The sequence below is a fragment of the Daldinia decipiens genome (assembly GCF_022478715.1).
Source record: "Daldinia decipiens strain CBS 113046 unplaced genomic scaffold F4813scaffold_12, whole genome shotgun sequence".
Taxonomy (NCBI): domain Eukaryota; kingdom Fungi; phylum Ascomycota; class Sordariomycetes; order Xylariales; family Hypoxylaceae; genus Daldinia; species Daldinia decipiens.
In genome coordinates, this window is record NW_026054555.1 from 170,116 (window position 1) to 194,042 (window position 23,927).

The 23,927-nt window shown below is 44.9% G+C and overlaps 8 protein-coding genes across 8 annotated transcripts; 3 read left to right on the forward strand and 5 right to left on the reverse strand.

Annotated features, from left to right (window-relative positions):
• The first annotated feature begins 985 nt into the window (after positions 1–985).
• F4813DRAFT_355724 (NAD(P)-binding protein) lies at positions 986–2,728 on the forward strand. Its single transcript, XM_049242910.1, has 4 exons — positions 986–1,408; positions 1,460–2,014; positions 2,129–2,244; positions 2,328–2,728. The coding sequence occupies exons 1-4, from the start codon at positions 1,372–1,374 to the stop codon at positions 2,439–2,441; spliced, it is 822 nt and encodes a 273-aa protein (XP_049100578.1). The 5' UTR covers positions 986–1,371; the 3' UTR covers positions 2,442–2,728.
• Positions 2,729–7,544: 4,816 nt separating this feature from the next.
• F4813DRAFT_395532 (uncharacterized protein) lies at positions 7,545–8,764 on the forward strand (the record flags this gene model as incomplete). The annotated part of the gene is made up of 2 exons (XM_049247707.1): positions 7,545–8,040; positions 8,080–8,764. 2 exons carry the CDS (start codon positions 7,545–7,547, stop codon positions 8,559–8,561), a joined length of 978 nt encoding a protein of 325 aa, XP_049100579.1. The 3' UTR covers positions 8,562–8,764.
• Positions 8,764–11,026, reverse strand: F4813DRAFT_39747 (FAD/NAD(P)-binding domain-containing protein). Its single transcript, XM_049247945.1, has 2 exons — positions 9,889–11,026; positions 8,764–9,835 (listed from the first exon to the last, which is right to left on the reverse strand). The coding sequence occupies exons 1-2, from the start codon at positions 10,361–10,363 to the stop codon at positions 8,967–8,969; spliced, it is 1,344 nt and encodes a 447-aa protein (XP_049100580.1). The 5' UTR covers positions 10,364–11,026; the 3' UTR covers positions 8,764–8,966.
• F4813DRAFT_39725 (ketoreductase) lies at positions 10,532–12,286 on the forward strand. Its single transcript, XM_049247927.1, has 5 exons — positions 10,532–10,866; positions 10,967–11,018; positions 11,069–11,201; positions 11,261–11,551; positions 11,607–12,286. Exons 1-5 carry the CDS (start codon positions 10,812–10,814, stop codon positions 12,120–12,122), a joined length of 1,047 nt encoding a protein of 348 aa, XP_049100581.1. The 5' UTR covers positions 10,532–10,811; the 3' UTR covers positions 12,123–12,286.
• Positions 12,287–12,936: 650 nt separating this feature from the next.
• On the reverse strand, positions 12,937–14,558 carry F4813DRAFT_355734 (uncharacterized protein). Its single transcript, XM_049242911.1, has 2 exons — positions 13,450–14,558; positions 12,937–13,379 (listed from the first exon to the last, which is right to left on the reverse strand). The coding sequence occupies exon 1, from the start codon at positions 14,086–14,088 to the stop codon at positions 13,570–13,572; it is 519 nt and encodes a 172-aa protein (XP_049100582.1). The 5' UTR covers positions 14,089–14,558; the 3' UTR covers positions 12,937–13,379; positions 13,450–13,569.
• A 517-nt stretch (positions 14,559–15,075) lies between these two features.
• On the reverse strand, positions 15,076–17,052 carry F4813DRAFT_39868 (general substrate transporter). Its single transcript, XM_049248081.1, has 4 exons — positions 15,981–17,052; positions 15,555–15,921; positions 15,362–15,463; positions 15,076–15,304 (listed from the first exon to the last, which is right to left on the reverse strand). The coding sequence occupies exons 1-4, from the start codon at positions 16,875–16,877 to the stop codon at positions 15,111–15,113; spliced, it is 1,560 nt and encodes a 519-aa protein (XP_049100583.1). The 5' UTR covers positions 16,878–17,052; the 3' UTR covers positions 15,076–15,110.
• Positions 17,053–17,560: 508 nt separating this feature from the next.
• On the reverse strand, positions 17,561–19,065 carry F4813DRAFT_39900 (glycoside hydrolase family 43 protein). The gene has a single exon (XM_049248116.1). It carries the CDS (start codon positions 18,725–18,727, stop codon positions 17,693–17,695), a length of 1,035 nt encoding a protein of 344 aa, XP_049100584.1. The 5' UTR covers positions 18,728–19,065; the 3' UTR covers positions 17,561–17,692.
• Positions 19,066–19,303: 238 nt separating this feature from the next.
• On the reverse strand, positions 19,304–23,362 carry F4813DRAFT_39881 (uncharacterized protein). The gene has a single exon (XM_049248096.1). It carries the CDS (start codon positions 22,912–22,914, stop codon positions 19,447–19,449), a length of 3,468 nt encoding a protein of 1,155 aa, XP_049100585.1. The 5' UTR covers positions 22,915–23,362; the 3' UTR covers positions 19,304–19,446.
• Positions 23,363–23,927: the final 565 nt, after the last annotated feature.

The window sequence follows — 23,927 nt, forward strand, 5'->3', positions numbered from 1 at the left end:
TAAATCGATGCCCCTTTTCAGGGGATTAATCGGGGTTTACTAGTATTGGCCTAAAACAACGAGGAGATGAAAGGCCGAGCTATATAGTTCCCTACACGATTCACACATGCCGAGTCTGTTATTCTTGCAGGATTATTAGGAAAGGTAATATATTGTTTCATTACATTCCGGGTATGCGTTGAACGACCGGAGAAGCATATAGTCAGTGGTTTATACACTAAGTAACTATATGGGTTACATGTATATTTAACTAATCAAAGGACACAGCGCTTTACAAAGGTGGCTTAAGTATAATATTTCTTTGGTACTGATGATTGGGGTTGGAAATGATATTAATTACCTAGGTTAAGTTGATAATTAGGTATGTAGTGGGCGAAGCCTGTGAGATGTACATTGGTACATCTAGGCACGTGACCTTAGGTCACGTGTCATTCAGACAATCAGATGTGTTTTGTATAAAAAATAAAAAAAGCCCCTTTTAGTTTAGTTCAATCAATCAATAATCTATTATTTAGCAAAGCCTAGTAATTTTCAGTATAGCCAGTAATTACATAATCACCTCCCATAGTACTTAATTTTATAATAAAGGATACCCTTATGTCACACAACTGATCCGTACTGAATAGGAATATATGAGGCTTATTTTGGGAACGCGTATTTCACCGCTATTTTACATGAGACTAGGGTTATATGACAGCTTATTAGATAGCTTAAAACATCGTGCCGCCGCTAGGCCGCGCGAGGGGGGTGCGAGGCCGGAACGCATTAAGGCCCAAACGAAGCGAAACCCGAACGAAGCGAAGTCCGAGCACCCCTCGGGGCGCGGTCCGGCGTGGCGGCACGTAACAGTTAAATTTCGGAAATGATATAAGGGGATAATATAAGAGGATGACATAAGAAGATAACATAAGGAAATGACATAACTAAGCATAAGCCTTTTTTAAAAGTCGGGCTCTTATGGTCTTGCTTACGGGACGTTTCCACGTGCGCGCAAGCATGTACCTGCGCGCAAGCATGTACCTGCGCGCAAGCATGTACGTCATAGCTTTCCGAAGGCCGCTGCGTCAATTACCGCGCATTTTTTACGTAACATCCTTATCATTTACCTTGTCAATTTCCAAAAAGTTTGAACGTAGAAACTCTTTCGGAAAGATTGATTACCCTTACCTGGTCTCCCGACAACGAGCAATACAAGTACCTAGGTACCTAGGTACGGACAATTTTAGAATATAAAAGTAACAATAGTCGTTATACATAAATAAAGTCGATATATCTTTACTAGACTTTACGACATTTAGCATTTGGGATATCCATACCCAAGACTCATACGAAAACCCCTAAGAAAACCAGCTTCAGTCATAATTATCAACCATGACATCGGATAAGAAGGTTGTTTTGATTACAGGTGGTAAGATAGCATCCCCTATTCTTCAGTAAATATATTTATAATCTGTATTAGGTAGTACTGGCCTCGGCTTCGAAATTACGAAGGCTTTATATCAGTCTGAAATTCCGTACGAGCTCATCATCGGGGCCCTGGTTGTATCTGATGGCGAGGACGCCATTGCAGCACTGCGCAAAGAAACCCCGCAGTCTGCCTCCTCGCTCAGCCTTGTACAAGTAGACCTCACCTCTGATGCGTCACTTGAGAAGGCCATCGAGTACATCAGCTCGCAGCATGGAAGACTAGACTCACTAGTCAATAATAGCGGCGGTAGCTTCGACTTGGATATACAGGAAGGCAGAATGTCGCTACGCGAGGGCTTTAACGCTACCTGGAACCTCAACGTGACTGGCACTCACGTGCTTACCTCGCTCGCGGTCCCTCTGCTGCTGAAGTCTACTGATCCTCGCATCGTGTTTATGACCAGCGGCACAAGCACACTCACAGAGACCGAGAACACAACTAATCCCAACTCTGCGGGCATCAACGATAGTCCGCCCGCTGGATGGCCGAAGCCGAAGATTGGGATGCCTGTGACGGGGTATCGTTCCACAAAAACGGCTCTGAATAGTAAGTGACGTTAAATTTATTTCTTCACCGCCCAGTTAGGGACTCTCGGCGGTTATTACTTAGTGGACATTCGTCTCTTCTCCGGGAAGTTGTTATTAATATGTTCTTATACAGTGTTGATGCGTGAATGGCATCGTATCCTCAAGAATGACGGCGTCAAGGTATGGGCTGTATCCCCTGGATTTTTTGTTACTGGGCTAGGAGGGTTCGGCTCCGAGACCTTAAAGAAGGTAAGTCGCTTACTACAGGAGCTCTATGGCTCTTTATTCCGCTAAATTCGGTGTACATATCGTGTTGCTAACTGTTGTCATAGCTGGGTGCGCGTGATCCATCTATCGGTGGTCAGTTCGTCAGGGACGTTCTACAAGGGAAGCGGGACGAAGATGCTGGGAAGGCTATTAGGTCAAGTACTATCCAACCTTGGTAGATGACGGATTCAAGATATTATATAGGCACCTCAGGTTTCTAGGCCATGTAGGTAGTTAATTCCCGAAACTGGCCCGTCACCTTCAGTAATAAAGGAGAACACATTACTTACTAAAGCTAACCTTCCGAATTTGACACCCTTTCTATACATCTTCAATCTAAAATTCCCTAAAAGTATGATATAGATAAACAATTGAGATTAAACTAAATTGGGCTATGTTTTTATGTTTTATGTGAGATGTATATACACCTTGATTGTTTGTAAAAATGATAGTAATAATAATAATAATTGTAACTTTAGTCAATAGATGAAATGATATCGGACATCCTGTTGCTCGTTTGACAAATTAAGCTTTTAGGCTACCCACATGGCGTAATGGTTTAACGCTTGGATGTGTGTTAGTCCGTGCCTACAGGCCGCAATAAGTGGGTTTGAATTCTATTGAGGTTAAACCAGAAATAGTTTAACTTAGGTAGTTAAGCTTTTTTTTTTTAGGCATTGCCGGGCGCTAAACGTAATTCCATCTCTGTTATAAAAAGGCGTGTTTGATAGGTTTTTCCTTAATTAAGTTGGCTATTTAGCGCCGGCGCTAACTAGGTAGAGTAATGCTATAAGCAGGTTAAGGCTGGAGATAGGAAGTGGAAGATCTTATATGTTAGGCGAAACTCTAGCTCTATTTCCCCTTAAAGGAGGAGGTACTCTAGACGTAAAAATGTTATGGTATGATTCCAATTCACATAAGAGGTTGTCTTTTCTAAGTTTATTATGTACAAGTGGGGTGGTAATTATATCGGGCAAGACTAGGCTAAACCCCGGAACAACTTGACCCGCCCCACAACGTCTAGAGCGCCATAGATGCGCATGCTGTAGCTACCTAGCTTATAGCCACCAAGACGTTAACGTTCTTATCATCATCATCATCAGCTTTTAGGCTATTTCCATTCCTAAAGCAATCTGGGAATGCTTACCTACCTAGGTATGCAGCCATTTCTCATCATAGTTCTTTACAACTAATCTGTATTCTTCCTTTTTAGATTCTCACGCCCACGTTTAATCCCTCAGCAATGCCCTCAATAATAGGTACCCATACCCTCGGTACCCCCCCGCGTATCTGCTAAAATTTTAGCATTCGGGTTCGAGGGATGATGAATACAACACGCTCCAGGCACGTCAAAAGCATTAGTATAACTTATAGTATCTTATGATGAAAACAAAAACTTCTGGGCCATTTATTTTGTACGTCCTGATGCAGTGAGGGCTAAGCACCTATGATGTTTATTTTTAGCTTAACACTTGGACTAAGATTAGAATTGAATAGTAAGAATTGAGTCAATAGATCAGACCTCTACACCACTTGCATAGCATGCGTTCGTTACTTGTAGAACCTTAACGTTTAAATAATAGTCTATAAATTATTTCTTAAACAGTGCCATGTTTCATGGTTGATCTGCAAATTCAATATTTCACGATAGTTCCTTACCTACCTGAAGTTAGTACTTTGGGTATGTTTAAACACGCTCTTTAGGAAAATGATGGCCGAATCATAAGTCAAAACACCCTTACCATATTAATTGGTAAAATTATAAGCAATAATACCCCTTAACAGTTTTACATATAAATTTATATGTATAATTGTTAGTGTATACTTTTGTATTCATTTCACCACAGATATTAGCCCTGCCATTTTTCCAAAATTTTATACCTGGTGAGAATCCAATACCATACTCAAAATCAAAGACCGTCTATTTTTATCTACTTTCTTGAATTAAATATAGATATGCGAAATCGTTGATTTTGTATGGGAAATAGGTGGCCCCCACTAAGGTGGCCCCAATAAGGGTGTTTTGACTTATGAGATAACAATGGGTGGTGATACATTTCAGGAAATATAGCCTAGTAACTTAGGGGTTATACTCTTAGAATACAAAGAGAAAGGTCCTAGGTTTGATTGTTCTTGAACAAGAATGTGTTCCAAAACATGCATAATGATTCTAGAACAATACTACTCAAACATTACTTATATAGGGTCATCGAAACTGTTGCTCTTTTCATATTTTGATAAATTGTCGAACCAAAGTCGCCAAAACTTGCTTCACCCGTCGAAGTTTTTATCGAGATACTAGCTAACACCGAGTATCTGTCAAAAGGCCAATATGTGTACCGAGTTATTTGCTATTTACCCATGTTCTCACAAACGGTCAACATGGGAGTATTGTAGTAAGGCAAAGGCCAAAAACATCCTTAAGCGAGGGCCACCTGTTCCTTGCGACGGGCACAAGAGTACACAAATCCCACCTGACCTTGAGGAGAGTTGTGGTTTGATGTGTCTGACTAGACCATTCCAGTGTAGTAACTGCAGTGTCTCCAAGCAAATCGGATGGGTCTGTTCACGATGTAAGCGTATGCGAGACCCCGACACGAAAGTGTTCATTGAGTGCGGGTGTCGCAAGCACAACTGCCTCGAGCTTACTCATGGAAAGCCGGGTAGTGCACTTTGTAATACGTGCCAAAGGGAATGTGATCCGGTCTCACAGGCAGATTCTTATCTACAACCTCGTAAGACCATCCCAATACTCCACTGGCGTTGTCATAAGTGTTTTAACATGCTTTCTACACCTGGTACCGCTATGAAGTGCGATGGGCCTCATGGTTGCGGGCATCGTCGATGTGGTCATTGTAGCCCGCTGTTTAAGTGCAGCTGTAAGTGCGGGTGTACATATCATTTTGTCAAAGGAGGTGTCAAGCCATGTGATTTATGTATTAAATCCTGTCTCAACAAAGAAAATGAACATAAATCAAGTATACCCCCAAAGTAAATATGCGGAATGACTGCGTACCTCCCAGCCTCAGAACATCATGTATGCTCAAGCCGCTTTTACAACATTTGCCAAATTCATTCTTAGTAGGGAGCCCGAAAAAGAATTGACTATCTTGAGAATGGGTCTAGTTTAACGTTTATCACTGATAGCTTTGACATACGCAATCCTAACTGTTTGCTGAGACTATATCGCTTGTTAATGGGGGTTGTTTATACGGGCAAATAGGTAGTTCTTTGCCACAAGTAGTGTATTATTTCTAAAGGCTAGGTAGTTAGAGAATATATCCGTGTCAACTATACTTTGACCCTTGGGTAACTAGTTATTCAAACCACAAACTTGCATGTTAGACTATATTATGTATTGAGGAATAACAAGCGCACCCAAAATCTCTGAATATTTAAGATTTATCAAAATAATACTTTTCTTGTTTTTTTTTTTTCGTTCAAGCCTTATATTAAATATCAATCGAAGGCATGATTCTCATTAACTAGTATGATTAGAATAATTGTGAATGAAATATTCCATGTTAAGATTGAAAATAGGCATGAAAGAGGTTGTATATACTTTAATTGCTCCGAGAAATAATAGGGTTATCCATGTATATTCAGAAAACTTACTGAGTTGCGTATCTCCAAAAGATGTTGATAACAACATCATTCGATTATCACTCTCCAATGGCAGAACCCTGTATATTAGTGGAAGACACAAAATAGTCGCACATCTCGATAAGGCATCAAGAACATTGGGCTGAGGTAGAGCAGCATGTGTCTTGCTTGGAGTTCGTGGCAGACTCCGAAATCGCTAGGGCAATACGAAACGATCTAAAATTTAGACCTTGCAGTGAACAAGACTTAGAAGTCTTGGCCTTGGATCAAGCCCTATTAGACCTGATACCAAGGGCTTTAGTGATATAAATGAATGAATGAGAAGGAATGACTTGTATTGAATATGGATGATACTATGTAAAATAGGCGTGTGCGACCATAAATGGTACTTATACTAAGAATATGATCACATGATCAGGGTCAAGGTCACCTGATACCCCAGCACCAGTTCAGCAGTAAAATTTGAGAGCTATTCGAAGTGACATACGGCGAGACGAACGTTAATTCTTATTCGTATCTCGTTATAAGAGCACTCCCGGGCTTTGAACGATCTTAACTTACACTTAGAGCTTGGTTTACGGTCTTTGTGAGAAGGTTAGCCGCTTCTCTGATATGCAAAATGCTTGAAAAACTCACGAGGCTGTATTTTTTCTAGAATATAAGAAGTGAGGACATCGAAAGTTAATATCTTGTTGCTAAGAAATCGTCCCATGTGTGTATCTGAGTTTTGGTAAGTGGCAAAAGTCTAACTTATTTAGTGAGCCTAGTATTTCGGCTACGTTCCCCGAGCATGAGGCTAGCAGGCATAGTTGGGCTTTGGGGAATAAATGATGTACAGCGTCAGGGGGTGACAGCCCCTGACCAGTGTCGTATTTGTATTTTTTTTTAGCTTGCCTACCTAGGTAGCCACCATCACCTTTGTTCGGCTCTTCCCCGACCTGCCAAACTAACAGACCGGAGGAAGACGAATGCTGATGAAAAGTTTTTCTTTCGTATATCGCTGGGATGACCTAAGATTGTTAGAATCGACCTACTTATAGATCGCCTCTAGCGGTAAGAAGAGCATGTTGGGTTCCAACCAGCGTTTGCGAAGAACTAACAGCATGCATAGAAGTCAGCGCGCGTTGCCGTATTTGACCATTACATAGAGGTAGGATTCATTATCGTCTCCACACCCACGATGACTTCCATGATCCTCGATGGCGTTCATGTGAGTCGCAGGAAATACCTTGTAGATCCTTTCGCCCCCGGACCCCGACACTATGGACCGAACAAGGGTACCGTGTATATTCTCTGCTTCGGTAGCATTCAATTGTGCCAGTACATTTACTAATAAGACTAGTAGTTAGCCTTAAAACCGGTTCTCTCGAGGGTGGAGATGAATTCGACCAGGCTCGACCAAAATTAGTCAGAATGGCTTGAGTTTAACGCCGTTAATAACTTTAGCTCGTTATTGTTCATGCGTAGAGGCCCGAGGTTATAAATGAGTGTAGGTATTTATCTGACCATCTTACTCCAAGCCTTCTATGTACATACATCCGGATCCGGGGTTGTTTTTCAACTGCTCAACATACATCCTCGCCTCCAGGAACGTGTCGCTGCGTGCCTTTACCAACATAATAATGTATTCATAATAATTAGGCTGCTTTAGAGCAACTGCTTCCCGAAAACATGACACGATGCGGTACAATTCGTACGAAGCCCAGGATGTTGGTTATGCGTGCGCGGTATTGTCGGTTGTCATCTTAGCCAGTCGAGTAATCATATCTCGATGGCGACGTGAACCTGTCGACATCAGTTTCGTCTTCGTCGCACTATCGATGCTGATGATTATTGGGAGGGTCATCGCCAACAACTTTTACCTGAGATTTGGAACGACCAACGAAGTCTTACACGACCCGCACCTCTCAGATTATTACGATACAAGTCACTTAAAAACAGGCAGCATTCTTGTCTTGTTGGCCAGAGTTCTTCTTACAGCAGCACTGTGGTTTCAGATTTGCCTTCTGCTCTTGTTCTATTCAAGAATAACCTCGGGAATAGCATGGGCAGATCGTCTTACCAAGACAGCTTGGGTCACCGTGGTCGTAACCTTCATCGCAATTCTGCTAGCAACATTCCTTGAATGCCGCCCGATCAGCTTATACTGGCAAATTAACCCTGACCCAGGGCACTGTGTGCGAGCCTACGTCTAGTTGCTTATCCAAGGAATAGCTAACATCTTCGTCGACCTGTTGCTCCTCTTCATCGCGTATCCCTTGGTTTGCCTAAGGAAACGGACCTTATCAGAATATATTTCTCTCTACTCCTTATTTGCGCTTGGCACGTTCTGTATTGTTATTACCATAATCAGGGTGGTCCTGATATTCAACGAGGACTCGTCTCAAACTACGCGGAGTTTATGGGCGTCGGTTCAGATGTTCGTCTCGTGTTTCGTTGCGAATGCGCCGACTATTTACGGTTCTCTGCGTGTTGCTCGACGGAAGAGGTCTGGACATAGAAGTACACCTGGCTATGCTAGTGGTGAGCCGCTAAGTCGGCCCTCCCGTCTAGAAAGGGACTCTTGGATAAAAATGGACGAGGAGATCGCCCTTGCAATGACTGCGCCCGGTGTGCAATATAATCCGACACAACCATTTACTACAGCGATATTCGCTGACGATAATATTTATCAAACGCCACAATCTCGTCCGTGATTCCTTACCTTGGGCACTTAGCTCTTCTACTCTCGACATTAACCCGTCAGATACTTATTGGAACCACCAACTTGGATATATTACCAATACATGCCTTAGAGATGACGCCGTGGTAGGAAAAGAAGTACGTCAACTAGGGGAATACTGCAATTTTAGTATTTTTACACCCTGTTCAGCAAGCTACGACTTTGGGGGACCCTTACGAAATATGTAAGAGGCACGTAGCATATGGTCTACCCAGTTGTAATATTCATATTAGAACTATACTTTGAGATACCCCAGTTATAGATATATGATGAATGAATTGGACACTTTTGAAGTTAACTTAATTGCTGAATTGCAGTGGCAGTAAGCTTTTTAAGTTAGGTGCCTGTTTTATGAACTGATAGCCTTCTGGATTCTGATTCAGTTGGGGAGCAATGTTTTCCCATCTGGCTTTTCATCTAAAGTTTCATCAAATTCCGCCAGTGCTTCTCTGACCATCTCCATAATATCGTTATCCCATATTTTATGAAAACGTTTGCTTATTTCGGGGAGGAACTTCCCAAAGTCGTCGCCTACGTTCTCGTCTTGCCAGTGAAACAACGCACAAGCCTCCCGGGTAGCGCCAACGAGCCACTGAGTACGATCGTACCTAGCATTATTATACGCGACGAGAGCAGCATGGCATAGCTCGGCCTTTGTCTTGTTGGTCTGACTCTCAAGCTTTGTGTCGACGGCTTCAAGCAGGCTTGCTAGAACTAGGGAATCCTCTATTCCGAAGCCAGCACCCGAGCCGAGATGAGGGCCAGCGGCGTGAGCCGCGTCCCCCGCAATGGCCATACAACCGACATTGTAGTGTGGTGCTGGGTTCTCAAACATATCGAAGATAGCCCACTTTTGCAACTCGTCAGGTAGCAGATCTATTATTGCTCTTACAAACGGATGCCACTCTGCATATGCGCGAATAGCGTCCGACTTATCTCCCAAAGCCGTGTGTTTTCCGTCGCCAGTAAGCCAAGGATTTGGGTCAGACATGACGAGCAATATATTCATGAACTGTCCTTTCGCAACGGGGTAGTAAGTAATATGCGCTCCTGGACCGTTATACATGAGCCTATTCAACGAGCTCACTCCGCCTGTACTCCTCTCCTCCCCCAATACTGCCCGGGCCTTGTCCATAGGAACCAGAGCCCGAAAACAATATTTATTTGTATATGAGGGATAGGATGCAGGATTTTCTTCCCCCAATATGAGTTGGCGGATCCGTGAATGGATGCCATCGCAACCAATAACTAGGTATTCTTATTAGTATCGATTGCTGGAGTATTGCTTAGAAAGTCATTACCGATGTCAGCTTTCTCGACAGTTCCATCTCCGAATTTCAACGATACCTCCCCGTTATCGTTTTGGGTAGCCGACACTATCGACTTTCCAAACTTGACCCTATGTTTATCAATCAAGTTAGACCATGCCTCTAGGAAGTCGAAGCGTCGACCTTTTTGAAAACAGTCGACACCGATCAATAGTCTTGCTGCGGGCTCATTCGTTTCGCCGTTAATCCATTGGAAGTATTCCTCGCCTTCAGCTGGCGGCGTGACTTGTTTGTAGATGCGGTATACCTCAGGGTCAACGACCGTAAAAGCACGCTCTGCATTAGGACTGAAGCCGATACCGGCTCCAATCTCTGTGAACGCCGGAGCTTTCTCATAAAGCACGTAGTCAACACCTCGTTTCTGCAGACCCAATGCTAATATAACCCCCGTGATGCCACCACCAATTATAGCAACATGGATGCGCTTCGTGTCTCTTGGTACTGACATTGCGATAACGGTCTATCGACAAAAATTCCATACGAGTGTTTAACAATTTGCGCTCTGTGAGGGAGAAGAAATATATCCGGAGTTAAGATAGGGAATGCCGCCAGTTTCAATCCTCAGTATCCAATAAAGCAATAGGAGATAGGAGGCTTGGCTGGACGATATTATTCATTCAGGCAGGCACCGAGGATAAGCACTATCCATCTTTAAAGCCGCCACAGTGTGCTAACAATTATCGTAGGTATTTGCTACGAGCGCCAACGTCACACTGATTCTTTCGGTGTTGATTGGGGTAGATGCGTCGGAACACCGGAGAGGGTGTGAAAGAAGGCGGATGTCCCCCTCTTTTCCAAATCACTTGTAGAGGCGCTTTATATCGTCGTATAGCCAACAAGCAATCAATTACAAGAAAAACCCATTTCACTTCTTGATATCTTGGTATGCCCTAAGGATGAAGGAAATGAATAATCCTACTGGGTCAACGAAAGGAGTAGTACTAGTGACGGGTAAGTTAACCTGATTACCTATCCTTCATAGTTAAATATCTACCTCAGGATAGGTAGGTACCTAGGTGGGCAGATAATCTAACAGATTGATTGGGTATAGGGGGGAGCGGGTTCATTGCATCTCACATCATCGACGAACTTTTGGATAATGGGTATTGTTTCTTTCCCACCCCGATGACTTATACGCTTACTCGTTATGCAGGTTCAGAGTTGTTACAACAGCTAGATCGGATGAAAAGGGTCGCAGAATTGTAGAATCAGCCAGCCCTTTTCAGCGCAACAAGCTCTCCTACATCGTTATAGGAGATATTGCAAAGGAGAATGCCTTTGACTCTGTATGTCTTGAGAAAAGCCGAATCAAATTATAAACGAAATAGCTAATACCCCATTGGAGGCATTTACTCAAGGAACAATCTTTGATTATGTTGTCCATACCGCATCCCCTTACCATCTCAATGTTCAAGATCCGATTAAGGACTTTTTAAACCCAGCAATTAAGGGGACAACGGGAATTCTCAAGTCAATTGTGGCGCACGCGCCTACTGTAAAGCGCGTAGTGATTACGTCTTCTAGCGCAGCAATGATCAACCCTCTCAACCACGCGAAGGTATATGATGAGACATGTTGGGCTCCGTGGACTTTGGAGCACGTCAAGGATCCCAATAGAGCTTATGTGGCCAGTAAGGTATAGTATATAGATTTATCATTATCGTTGGGGTTATTCACTAAATCGAATTTAGACGCTTTCCGAAAAAGCTGCATGGGCCTTTATGGAAACCGAGAGACCGAAATTTGACCTCGTTGTCATTAACTGTACCTACACGTTCGGCCCGGTGCAACGCAACCTCCCGAGTTTGGACCACATGAACACATCTAACCATCGTATCCGGGATATGTTACAAGGAAAGATGAAAAAAGATATGTCTTCTATAACCCCAGTCTTCACCTTCGTTGATGTTCGTGATGTGGCTCGTGCGCACCTTAAGGCCATAACCGTGCCAGAGGCTGGTGGGAACCGTTTTTACATCGTAGGCAATCATTTCTCGAATAAGCGGATTGTAGACTCGATCCGGAAGTCATACCCAGAGTTTGAAGCACGTCTTCCGCCCAGAGACATACCAGACGACTTCCCTGATGAAGTGTTTGGCTTCGATAACGGCAAGTCTAAGAGAGTTCTGGAATTGGAGTACACGTCTTTAGAAAAAAGCATCAGGGACACTGTACAGTCGATACTAGACCTAAACCTAGGTTTATAAAAGTCGAGGGCCGAGTGTAACGACATATTGGCAAGCCTAAATATGGGAAGTCTACACCTATTTATAATAGTCTCATTAGTTAGTGTAAAGTATTATTTATGTTCAACATCAAGCTTGTATTATCTCAAATAACACTAGGTACCCCCTAACCTAGTAGATTGTATAGGTACCTGTCAAGGGAACACATTTGGTCCCCAAAGTGATCGTTATATTGGCCCCATTCCTACTTATCAACGTAAGCCCAACCGAATGCACCTTTAAACTTCACGTCGTCCTCGTAAATCGCCTTTAATATCTCGTATAAAATTGGTAGATCGAAAAGTGTTGAAGCAAATTATGTTCGCGCTTGGTCTTGAGTCATCTCGGCTTCATAAAAAGTAGACCATATAAGTTCAGCATTGGTGATACCATTAGCAGTCGGATATTTCGTACACAAGTACTTCTGCCTGCATAGGAAGTCCCATTACTTTCGGCCCCTATTTGCCAGTTCCTCTTCGGTATATCTAGGCGCACGGGATTTCAACGCTTCAATGACGCCAGAAGGAGGCTAGAACATAACGTATATTAAGTTTACGATATTGCGAATAGATAAATCTAGCTGTCTCTCAGTAAGTACGACGTCGTCCGGATTTTGGGGGCTGGTGGAAGTGGGAATTCAGAAGGAAAAGCTAGCTCAATACCCTATTTAGCATTTCCTTTAATCTGACCTCGATAAAAACGAACTGCTTTAGCGTGAGCCAACACAATATGGTAGTCTAGTTGCGGGGGTTGCATGTAGGATAGGAATAATATACGAATATAATCCGACCCACGGTGCGAATACGAGTATAAGTATGAAGAAATCGAAAATACTATATAGTAGGCCACGGCAACCCCATCATGCTGTATTTTCGTAGCATTGCTAAGTTATTTGCTCTGTAGGGAATGTCTTCCCAGAAAGTAAACGATATGAAAATTATGTGGTTATGATATTGTAGGGCCATCCCTACTATTAATACGAATGGAATGGCGTGCCTAAACAAACCCCCAACGTGCTTCTGAAGAAATAGGTATAAAATAAATTTGGGAATGTGGGTATATATTTGTCTAGAAAAGGGTTGTAATCGTAGCCCCTATACATGCGGTTGTTTCCAAGTTCATACATGGGCTTTTCCGACAGCCATGAATGTTTACAATAGCATTAAAAAGCTTTAAAAGGGGTATCATTCTCCATCAAGAAACCAAAGTCCAAATTGTTTAAAATCCATAGCACGCGTACTAGAATTCACATCATATCAGCTCTCTGGCGCAAAAAGAAAAGTTTAGAGAGGACTGTAGATTGATTTACCTTAACCGGGTTCGCCTGGGAGCTATACGTAGGTCCTTTGCTTTGCGTAGAAACATTATGACAGGCAACCAGTTGAACATTAACGATGTTAATGAAGTCCTCGATAAGTCACGATGTTCTTTAGCCCTCATAATAGCTTGGGTAATATCTTCTCGACGCCTCATACGCCGTCCACTGAGGACCCGTATCCGTTGCGACATAGGTCGGGGTAGCCGGTGGGGATATCGATCGAGGGAATCCTGGCCAGTAACTCCTTTGCGGCTCGGCAATGGTAACCTCTTCCATATCATCCGAAAAATAGATTATATCGTTCTCGCCGTTGTTATAGACGCTATAAGGCCTACAACCACATCTATTTGTGCAGCAGCACCATAAGATCATCCCGAGAACGGCAGCCCCGAGGCAACACCCTATGATAATACCAATCTGTTGTTGACTGAGACCGTCGGATGAAGCGGCACCAGCATTCCAACTCGGAGCCGGAGTGTCGGTCGGTGTGGCGCCTCGGTCGAGAGTTACGACAGCGGTAGATGTCGCATCTGGGTACGTTATAGTCTGCGTCAACGTGACTTGTCTCCTTACGACACTCGAATACTCCGGGCCCGCGGTAACTACCAATGTTGTAGAGCTCACGGACATTTCGGAAGCATAAAGATGGCCCAGACTATGGTATCACGAATCGGATCCAAGAATCACGATCCAGTCCTGGAGAAGCATTACTCGAAACTGGGTCCTAAGGGGGGCGATCGTTAGGTATTTTATCGACGACCCGTCATACGGGAACAGCCCCGCGTATGTTAACCTGTCCGTCTACGACACGTTGGAACATCCCACACCAATCCGCATGCAGCCAACTTAGATCGCATCGTCATCTGACATTGGTTTAACTCATATGACGCTTCCGCTGCCCTATCGTGATAGGTGCCAGCCTACATGCGGTTGGGTTGCCAACGGCTCGGCATCTAGGCGGATACAGGCATTACACCCTTCTGGCGGGTGCGACATACGACTGCCACTAATGCAAATCACCTGCAGGTGTAAGTTATATGTAGGTTGTATGTAGGCTGCATGTAGGCTGTATGTAGGTTATAGATAATGCGAAGCCCGATCTTGGAAAATCCCATTTGTTCTAGTTCTTCTGGGTGGGTTACATTTGGGGTCAATCCCCTGGTATATTGACCCTATCACATGGAATGGCCATGAGGACATGCAATCCTCGCCTTGAACCAGGCCTACACACCAAAAAGCTGCATTGCTTGCATATGTGTGGACTTCTCCCGCTCCGTAGCCGTACTATAAGCTATGAAATTCTCCTTAGAGTTGTTATCTATGATTATACTGTTTGACACCTAACAGGATTATCTGCTATAATTATATCCCTCAGCTATTATACGACTATGCCTACCAAGGACTTGAATTAAAAAGCCTTACACCGAAATTTTATGTCGATATATAGAGGCAGATAAGTTAGGTAGGTATGTAGGTACCTAAGGTAGGAAGAAGCAATGCCGTATACATATATCTCGTTTTAGATACAACTTTGACGTATGATACCCAGTAAGGTACCTTGAACAGTTGGTTATAGAAGGCTATATTCAAAGGCATAGATGGATCTGGATTATATTTCTCAGTGCAAAAAATAGCTTATTTTATTATTGTTTTTAGTCAACTATCTCAACTCGCGTAACCGCTACTTTTGCTTCTTCTATATTATGCAATGCGATATCGTGAGCCTGGGAGGAAGACTGGCACTCAAACGTGGGAAAGTCCCGAGTGGACACCCGTTTCGCAAACAATTCGTCAATCTCCTCTAAGGATCTACCTTTCATATCTGGTAAGAACAGCCAGAAGAAGACTAAACAGCCAATTAGCAAGCAAATAGCTTAAGCCTCAAATGTGCCAGGATCCTCACCGAAGGTTAAGACATTAGACGCCGCCCATATCCAGCAATACTTGGCACCCCAATTCAAGGCGGTGGGATTAATGAAGTATGGCGAGCAAAACGAGATTAACCCTATACTTGCTGTCAGCCTAGTTATTCATGTTCTACAATCCTACAATCCGAAATTCTCTGTCACACTACGCCACGAGGCAAGACAACTTACAAGCAAATACATAATCCACACCGGTGGCAAAGGATAACGTGAGCACCCGCAATCTTGAGTTCACCACTTCCGCCGATATAGGCCACGTCATTGATCCAGCGAAACCGCTGTATGTAATGACGTAAAAGAAGTTAAAGGCGAGGAATACTCTTGCAGCTTCTGGTGTGCCGGGCGCAACTGTAGCTCCTATTGCTGGTCCAACCATAGCTATGACTGCCGAACCGGTCCCTATAAGAAGCATGGTGCGACGACCCCAGACTTTGTATGCGCAGTACAAGCCGGCTGTGACACCAACAAGCTGAACTACCATGGAGTAGATACTAATTTTGAAGACATCATCGACTCCGGCTTGCTGGTAAAAGTAGGTCTTGGAGAAACGTTAGACGACGCGAGGCGAGCAGCGCATTGGGGAAATAGGGGTCTTACACCGTAAGACAAGAATACCCATACGCCTGAAGAAGCGCGCGAAACCGCAACGGCCACGCATAGCATCGTACGACGTAGATTAGTGCCCTTGAAAATATCGATTATGCTAGATCCAGACGTGATCGACTTCTCTTCCTCTACCCCCCGGACGATCTCAACGAACTCCTCCTGGAGAAACTCTAGGTCGAGAGAGTCGCCACGAAGAAAAGCAAGCGACTTTTCGGCCTCTTTGCGGCGGTCATGAAGTACCAACCACCGAGGAGATTCCGGAATAAAGAATACGAAAATACTCAGCAATGCAGGAAATACGAACAGACAGGCGAGGGGGACCTGGTAAGAAAGCTTGCCCATAATATGAGATGTCCTTTCGTCGACGATAGCCCCGAGGATAGTTCCGATGTTGATGGTGACGGCGAACATAGCGGAACAAACTGCACGTAGCCGTGGAGGCGCGCACTCGACGATGTACGCGTTTGAAAAGGTGATAAAGAAAGCATTTGAAGCTCCCATCAGTGCCCTCCCAACACACAAGGTGGCAATCGAGGTGGCCACTATCTGAGTAGCACATCCGGCGAAAGCGATAATGGCGCCCATCCATATCCCATGCCTGCGACCAAAATAGCGACCAAACGGCGTAATGAAGAAAACGCCGATTATAGTTCCTACGTTCAAGAATGATGCGATCAACTGCTGGCCAGTCGTGGAGATGCCCCAGCCCCCTTTCAGCGATGGGTCTTGGTATCCGAAAGTCATCAAGAAGCCAGGCATGGTCTGGAATGTTCCTATAGCGGACACGTCAAAGCCATACTGGGCGGTCGCGAAGGCCATGCCCAAACAGATGAGAGCACATTTCCAGTTTTCTCTGAAGCCATTGTTGCGCTGGCTACTGATGCCCATGATTTCGCTTATGATACAGAAGAAACTGGGAATTCTAATTTCAGCAATAGCAACTCCCTAGCCATTATTCGAAGCGGCAGGCGGTAGGCGGTAACCCTTAAATAGATGCTCTCACTCGTCTGTAGTAGTTCCTATGCGTGTTTACGACTTGAATACGGCCTCTACCCCCGCCTAAGGACCACGTATCTAGGTCACATTCATGACATCTCTCATAAAGCCAATCAATGCGATTCGTAGGCAAGGACATATATTGGCAAGGGAAATTGAAATTGCCCCTCATTGTAATCCTTACCGGTACTTGGAATGTTTTGGGGATAAACATCATCTCCAATATCGGTAGATCGCCTCCGTCGTCGTGAGGGGTGAGTTGCCTCTTAATCGTACTATGAAAACGCAGAAGCGTCAACAGCGCCTTGTTTTTATGAGAATTATTCCTGAGGAAATTTTAACTCGGCATAAAACAGAATACGGCTGCATGGATATTGTAAAGGGGCATGATAAAGATAGTCGACTGCCATCTCTACCTATTGAGGGAGGGTTGCTTACACCTTGAGAGTGTAGATACTAAGTAGACAGATGGAGTCAGTGCCTACGGCAGTTGAGCTCAGTGCTGACGCATCTCCATCTCATATTCGCCATAGCGAGAAAGGGGGTGTAGTACTATAGTACTATTCCGTTTAAAGAGATTGACAGCCACCATAGTAATAAAACAGGTAGATCAATCATTACATAGCTAATTATTACTATATACCTTAGGTAGTTTCCCAGCTTCCCAGCTTCGTTATAAGGTAAAAGGCCAACCTTCTAGAGCTCACTCACTCCGCAGGCTTTCCCCCTACTATCTTCCCATCCTTATCATAGAAAATCTCCTTCACCTTCACAGACCTCAAGTGGTTCACGCCCTTGCTAAGCTCGCAGTCATGGTGGAACAGCCACCAGCGGCCCTGAAACTCGACCACCGAATGGTGCGTCGTCCAGCCTAGCACTGGCTCAAGCAGGCGCCCCGCGTATGTGAATGGTCCGAGCGGGCTTGATCCCGTCGCGTACGCCAGGTAGTGCGTGTCTCCTGTCGAATAACTAAAGTAGTATACGTTTCCGCGTTTATGCATCCACGCAGCCTCGAAAAATCGTCGGTCGTGGTCGTCTGCGTCAATCGGCTCACCGGTTTCCGGTGCCAGAATGACAAGATCCTGCACAGGTCCCTCGAACGATCGCATGTCGTCTGCCAGTTTAGCTACCTTGGGGAAGAGCGCCTTAGCCCCTGGTCCCGAGGGTTCTTTTGGTCCGAGCCATTCTGCGTCGAAGTGCTCGGGTCCGTTGCCCTTCTGATAGCATTGTAGCTGTCCACCCCATAGGCCACCGAAGTACAAATATACAGACTCGTCCGCATCGTCATCCACGAAAGACGCAGGGTCAATACTGAAGCTGCCCGGGATAGGTCCTGGTTCCGGGACAAAAGGCCCAATAGGGGTATTGCCGCTGGCGACGCCAATACGGAACACCGAATTCTTATCACGCGCTGGGAAGTACAAGTAGTATTTGCCCTTGCGACGGGCTGCATCAGGCGCCCATAATTGTTTACTAACCCATGGGACGTCTTCCGTACGTAGCACGACACCATGGTCCGTTACTTTAGGTGGCTCTGCGGAGGCGGAAGAGGGGGATGCTGCGTATGCGTCGAGAGAGTCAAGCGAGAAGACGTGGTAGTCGGCCATGTCATACTGATCGCCATTGTCGTTGAATTGGATATCAGTCTCGCGGTCATGCGACGGGTAGATGTATAGCTTTCCGTCAAAGACGTGAGCAGAAGGATCCGCGGTGTAAAGGTGTGTTATTAAAGGCGGCGACATTTTGGTTCTCTATATAGTTATCTTTTAATATTAGATCTTCCCCGTGTTAAACTCGAGCCAAGTACTGGATAGGTACCTAGGTAGGTATTCAAAGCTATTATGCAAGTAGTTGACCTTTAATACTTGACCACACTTTATTCACGATGCTCTGCGGGGTTCTGATACCCCGAGGAGGGAGGATGGGGAAGTGGAGAGGATTCTTGGTGTTGAGGGGTTCGTCTTTGGACTATTGACAGGTTTACGATCCAAAATACAGATAAACTTATACTTATCTTGTTTTGTACCGCGCGGTTTCATTCAAGTTCATCACAAGACTGGTTACGATCGCTCTTCTCTCATCCCGGCGGAATGGACGTCCGTCTTCTTCCAATTTATCCCTATTTAACCGCCCGTCCGCCTGCTTTAGCTCCGTCCCACCTACCGTATACGACATCCTTCTTCGCAGTCATACTATTCAGAAGTTATTGAGCGCCGAGCTTCTAATTCGGATAACTTGGGTTAGCGTCCCGAATCAGACCCTATCTATCATAGACAAGCATTCAGGGATTTGGACCAAAAAACATGCGACTGTACTTCATGATATATTTAGATAAGTTGTCTATACCTTTACACGTAAGATCTAGTCTATATAAAGAAACTTAGGGTTATGATCTCGTAACTACCGTCTTTGTCTGATCTAGGAGGTATCTTGTATGCTCGCTCTAACCAACCATGACGTTTCATGCATCCATAACACCCAATGTGAGTCGACGAAGAGCATCTTCATACCGTCCGGGACTGTGGTCCAGCAACATACTAGAACCGAATCTAACTTCTCTGAAACGAGCCTCTACATCTCTAATATATTTGAATACGACTCGAGTTGCAGGTCGCCCGATCTGACCAGCTTGCAGGAAAGCGTCTCTCCTAAGCGCTGGCGTGCTCTCAATAGAGAAGACCTCACCAGGAGGTAGCAGTTTAGAACTCATCATACTGGCGCGTAATGTCTTAAGCGCAGCATAAGCCCATTTATCTTCTTCTTCGTGCGACCGCTTTGAACCGTTGTTGTACCATTTATCAGCCAGACCCGACTGTAGTCCCTCCCAGATTCGCCGCCGCACTTCTGCCTTCGCCTCGCTATTGTCAGTCTTGAATGCTAGTGCCATAGCCTGGAAGTCATGCAGGACACCAAGCGACAAGTATGGAACAAGGTCATTTCCGTGTACTGTACTGGTGATTAATCCCCTCGTCGCTTTTTGTAGGGACGGCGACATGGTAGAAGGCGGGCCATATGCATATACGTGAATAGGCCTACCGGGCGGGAGACATATATGGGAGGCGGTTTGGTGGGACTGCCCGCTCGCAAGTAGTCTCTGATGGGGTTCAGCTGAAGTGACAAATGCTGTTCCACTAGAAGCAGGCTCAGCGAGCATGGCTCCAAGTAGTGCAGTTACGCCACCACCAAGCGAATGACCACAAAGCACTAGACCATAGTCCGAAAACTCATCAAGAGCTTCTTTCAGTGTTGCGAGTACCCTTCCGTCACCTCCATATAGAAGTCGCCGCGCAGACGCATGAATGCCCTTATGGACCTTATACGGCTTCCCACGCCAGAACAGGTCATCGTATTCGCACATCATATCTGCTAAAACATCTTCAAAACCCAATGTACCGCGGCAGGACAAGACAACAGCCTTGGACTCTTCATCGATTGCAATTGTATGTACTAGGGGTACCCCTGTGTCCGTAGAGCCGGTGGAATCAGATCCGCCTTGTGGGTCAATAAATGACGACAGGAGGATGCTGTCCGGCGGGAGCTCGGTATGATGCGCGAATGAGCGCACGTCTTGATGTGTTTCATCCAACGCTTTTAAGACGGGAAGCTCTTTTGCAATGCCCATCATTTTTAAAAAGTTTGACCCATACGCAGCAGACGCATAACGACTATATCGGGTAATGTTTCTTAGGATATGAAAGTTAGGAAACATCCCGTCGACTGTTCCCGTACGTCGCAGAGCATCGACACCCTCTGAACCGCTATATGCGCTTCTTTGCTGAAACGTGGATAGGGCTAAGGACATTTGCGAATCTCTAGTTTTAAGAGTATATATGCTTGGGCTGTGAAAACCACGATGTTCTGACGTCGTCCTTTTATGACCCCTTGATGGCGAGCGAATATGCTGCGTACCCATATTATGTCCGGTTTCTGAGTGCAATATGCTGCTATGGCCTCTGGGGTCGTTTCGTTGAAATAGAGGAGATGATGGTCGGCTTTCAAACGAGTGTACCGAGAAGGTATCAGCTAGAGAAACAATCGAGTTACGCCTCCTGCCTTGTGACGATACGTATGTTGCTCGCAATGGTGATCCATGTAAAGTAGAAGTACTCTCGCCACCGCCTAGGTCTCTCGAGGAAAAGTGGTTCGGGCTCCCTCGGCGCGGTGATTGAGGAAGCTCGCGATGCGGTATCAGACTTGAACTTCTTTCTGGATAGTCTTTTCTATGTGATACCGACACCTTACTACTTTGCGAAGGCTTATTGCTACCCCAAGGAGGTTTCATCATTGCTTTTGATTTGTTATTTGCTTGAAGATTATCCGAGCTCGAGTCCCTGTTCAATAAAACCGATCCCTTCCTAAGGACATCTCGAATGCCACTCCTTTTTTCATTACCCTTTGAGTTTGGTGGCGAGTCGGGCTTCTTAGTCGTATATTTACTGCTAGTTGGTGAAGTCGGGACAGGAAGGGTGCTACGAGAACTTTGTCCAGCGTCATCCAACGGCTTTCTGGTGCGTTTCTGATTCGCGGCATGCTCAGGAGTCTGCTTAGGAGAAACAGTTGGAGATGCACGATCCTTAGTTGAACCAAAACTCGGCCCAACCGAATTACTGGAAGCAGACTTGGGTTGATAGCCCGAATGGTCGCTATTAGCATTGCCCTTTCCCTTCGCCGACGAGGCAAAAGTTGAACGTGCAGCTTTTGGTGGAACAGGAGGGGGCTGATCGGACTGATGAGTATCTATGTTATTGGGTGATTGCAGGTCTTCATCGTCAATTACCTCAACCCTAGACTGAGTATCGTCCTCAGCATCGCTTTCAGTCGCCATATTTCTCACCTTATTCCGGCTTATCTTGTAAACAACCCTATAGCCGGGTCCCGCCTCTTGATTTCCGGAGATATCTCCAGAGCTATTAACTTCGCTTTTCACAACATCAACACCAGGTAGTGATAAAATGGGTACTCGCGGACTGCCTTTTATATCAACAGTGATCGTCTTCGTCGTGGTTGTTGAAGTAGTAATAGATACTTGAGCATCTTTAGGGAGTGATCTTAAAATTTGTCGCTTGAGTTGGGCTTCGGGCATTTCGTCCTCGTCCTCACTATTCCACCTAACACCGTGCTTCTCGACTGCTTCAATCAGATTATCATGGCTGTCTACATCGGGTTCCCCGTTATGTTTATTGATATGTAGGTCTTCGCCGTCAATATCAACTCGTTCGCCATCATCGAGCAGGACAACATCCCAAATAATCTCTTCTTGACCAAGGCGACGTGACTCATCTTGTATCATCTTTCTGCACCAGTTTTGTAGATATGCTAGGCCGCATAAACCAAGTATAAGGTCAATTACTCCCACTTTTTCCCCTTGTACGCCGGTAGCGGGATTCTGAAATTCCCGACGGATCAATGTGATGATGCTTGCAATAGCTCTAGAAGAATCGGTGGAGCCGAAGAATTGATCTAAAACAGACAGAAACAACTGAGATATTTGGGAGGCGGTTGATACGGTTGTACCGGTGACATGGAAACTGGTCGCAGTCCAGAAGACGATTTGGGACATTGTCTGGTGTAATCCTTCTAGACTACTTTCCAGGATAGACTCGGCATCTGTTCTACCCAACTCGGACTGGGCCCTTGTCATTACGTCTCTCCCAGCTCTACTCAATATCCCCTCTAGAATACCGCGACCGAGCTCTAAGCTGGAAAGTGTCGTGAATTTCGCAGCACCTAAACTATAACCGCCGATGAAAGTACCGACGCGGAGAGCAAAGGAGGTTGATCGCGCAGCAAAGCTAACGGCGCTCGCTATCGGACTAGGCAGGAGAGTTCTCCCCGAAGAAGGTGGCAGTAGCTCAGCGGATGAGGGTATGAGAGCTTCGGAGGATTGACTCTCGTCTTCATTGTGGTCCGCTTCTGTGTTTGACGACATGGTGACATGGAGGAAGGAAAAGTGATTTAAAACAAGTAGGCTGTATATATTGTATATATTGCACTATTGTGCTGGAGGGAATTGTCCTGGGTTTGTTAAGGGCACCAAGGTGATGGTGAATTGGTGTTAAAATTAATAAATTTTGATACGATAACGAAGACAGCACATATATATTATGTACGGTACAGATTCTGTTATTGATTACATACCTGCCCGAGGTTGAGACGAATTATATATATATAAATATAAATGAACGGACGAGATTTAAGTTGTAGATATGAATATGAAAGATTGGCCACGGTCCTAATAGGTCCTACTAAAACCTGAAGCGAACAAGGAGCTATGGAAAAGTGTTGACGTTTGTAGTATCAAGTTGTTAGTGTGAACCTTACTTACATGTGATAGTACAACCCATCTGGTAACTTTATGTCCTTTGGTACCTTACCTAACGCGGGGATTACCTTTTTAAGGGTGTTGTCATTGAACTAGCCCTTCATATAGTTTCGAACTAGGCTGTACGGGGAACTTATTCCTTATTCGTGTCCCAACGGTTTCTTAACACGATAAGAGATTTTATAGTTTCATGATTGCATGTGTACCATGTACTGTACTTAGGCATGCTCGACGCCGAACAGATGGATACGTGTTTGCATCCTAGGCGCCTTCGTCCCTTTCTCTTTCGTCAACTGGGTTGGTTCCCGATATCTTCCATTATACCTAGGTAGGAAGCGAAGCGATAGGTATATGTAGTAAAGGAAATTCAGGAACCAGGGGACCGAGGCTTGTCCACGTCATCTTAAAGGTCGCGCTAATCGAGTCATGTTGAGTCATCTGTCCGCGAATAAAGTGAAAATAGTAGAACAAGTTGAATACAAGTACGAAGTCGCGATTCCATCCTCAAACGTGGCAATACTTCGTTACTGTGCATATCCTACAGACTAGGTACCTAGGCTTAACGGGTTGATTGGATAAATTAGGTATGGTCAGACCAAATGAAGAGCAGGGTGTATGAA

Bases quoted from the DNA above. Each gene is read 5' to 3' on its own strand.
- F4813DRAFT_355724 (XM_049242910.1), top strand. From the start codon at position 1,372: ATGACATCGGATAAGAAGGTTGTTTTGATTACAGGTG. The intron at 1,409-1,459 runs GTAAGATAGCAT...AATCTGTATTAG, and splicing joins GGTTGTTTTGATTACAGGTG to GTAGTACTGGCCTCGGCTTC. The intron at 2,015-2,128 runs GTAAGTGACGTT...GTTCTTATACAG, and splicing joins CACAAAAACGGCTCTGAATA to TGTTGATGCGTGAATGGCAT.
- F4813DRAFT_39747 (XM_049247945.1), bottom strand. From the start codon at position 10,363: ATGTCAGTACCAAGAGACACGAAGCGCATCCATGTTGCTATAATTGGT. The intron at 9,836-9,888 runs GTAATGACTTTC...AAGAATACCTAG, and splicing joins TGTCGAGAAAGCTGACATCG to TTATTGGTTGCGATGGCATC.
- F4813DRAFT_39725 (XM_049247927.1), top strand. From the start codon at position 10,812: ATGAAGGAAATGAATAATCCTACTGGGTCAACGAAAGGAGTAGTACTA. The intron at 10,867-10,966 runs GTAAGTTAACCT...GATTGGGTATAG, and splicing joins AGGAGTAGTACTAGTGACGG to GGGGGAGCGGGTTCATTGCA. The intron at 11,019-11,068 runs GTATTGTTTCTT...CTCGTTATGCAG, and splicing joins GACGAACTTTTGGATAATGG to GTTCAGAGTTGTTACAACAG.
- F4813DRAFT_355734 (XM_049242911.1), bottom strand. From the start codon at position 14,088: ATGTCCGTGAGCTCTACAACATTGGTAGTTACCGCGGGCCCGGAGTAT.
- F4813DRAFT_39868 (XM_049248081.1), bottom strand. From the start codon at position 16,877: ATGGGCATCAGTAGCCAGCGCAACAATGGCTTCAGAGAAAACTGGAAA. The intron at 15,922-15,980 runs GTAAGACCCCTA...CGTTTCTCCAAG, and splicing joins GGGTATTCTTGTCTTACGGT to ACCTACTTTTACCAGCAAGC. The intron at 15,464-15,554 runs GTAAGTTGTCTT...CAGCAAGTATAG, and splicing joins TGTGGATTATGTATTTGCTT to GGTTAATCTCGTTTTGCTCG.
- F4813DRAFT_39900 (XM_049248116.1), bottom strand. From the start codon at position 18,727: ATGTCGCCGCCTTTAATAACACACCTTTACACCGCGGATCCTTCTGCT.
- F4813DRAFT_39881 (XM_049248096.1), bottom strand. From the start codon at position 22,914: ATGTCGTCAAACACAGAAGCGGACCACAATGAAGACGAGAGTCAATCC.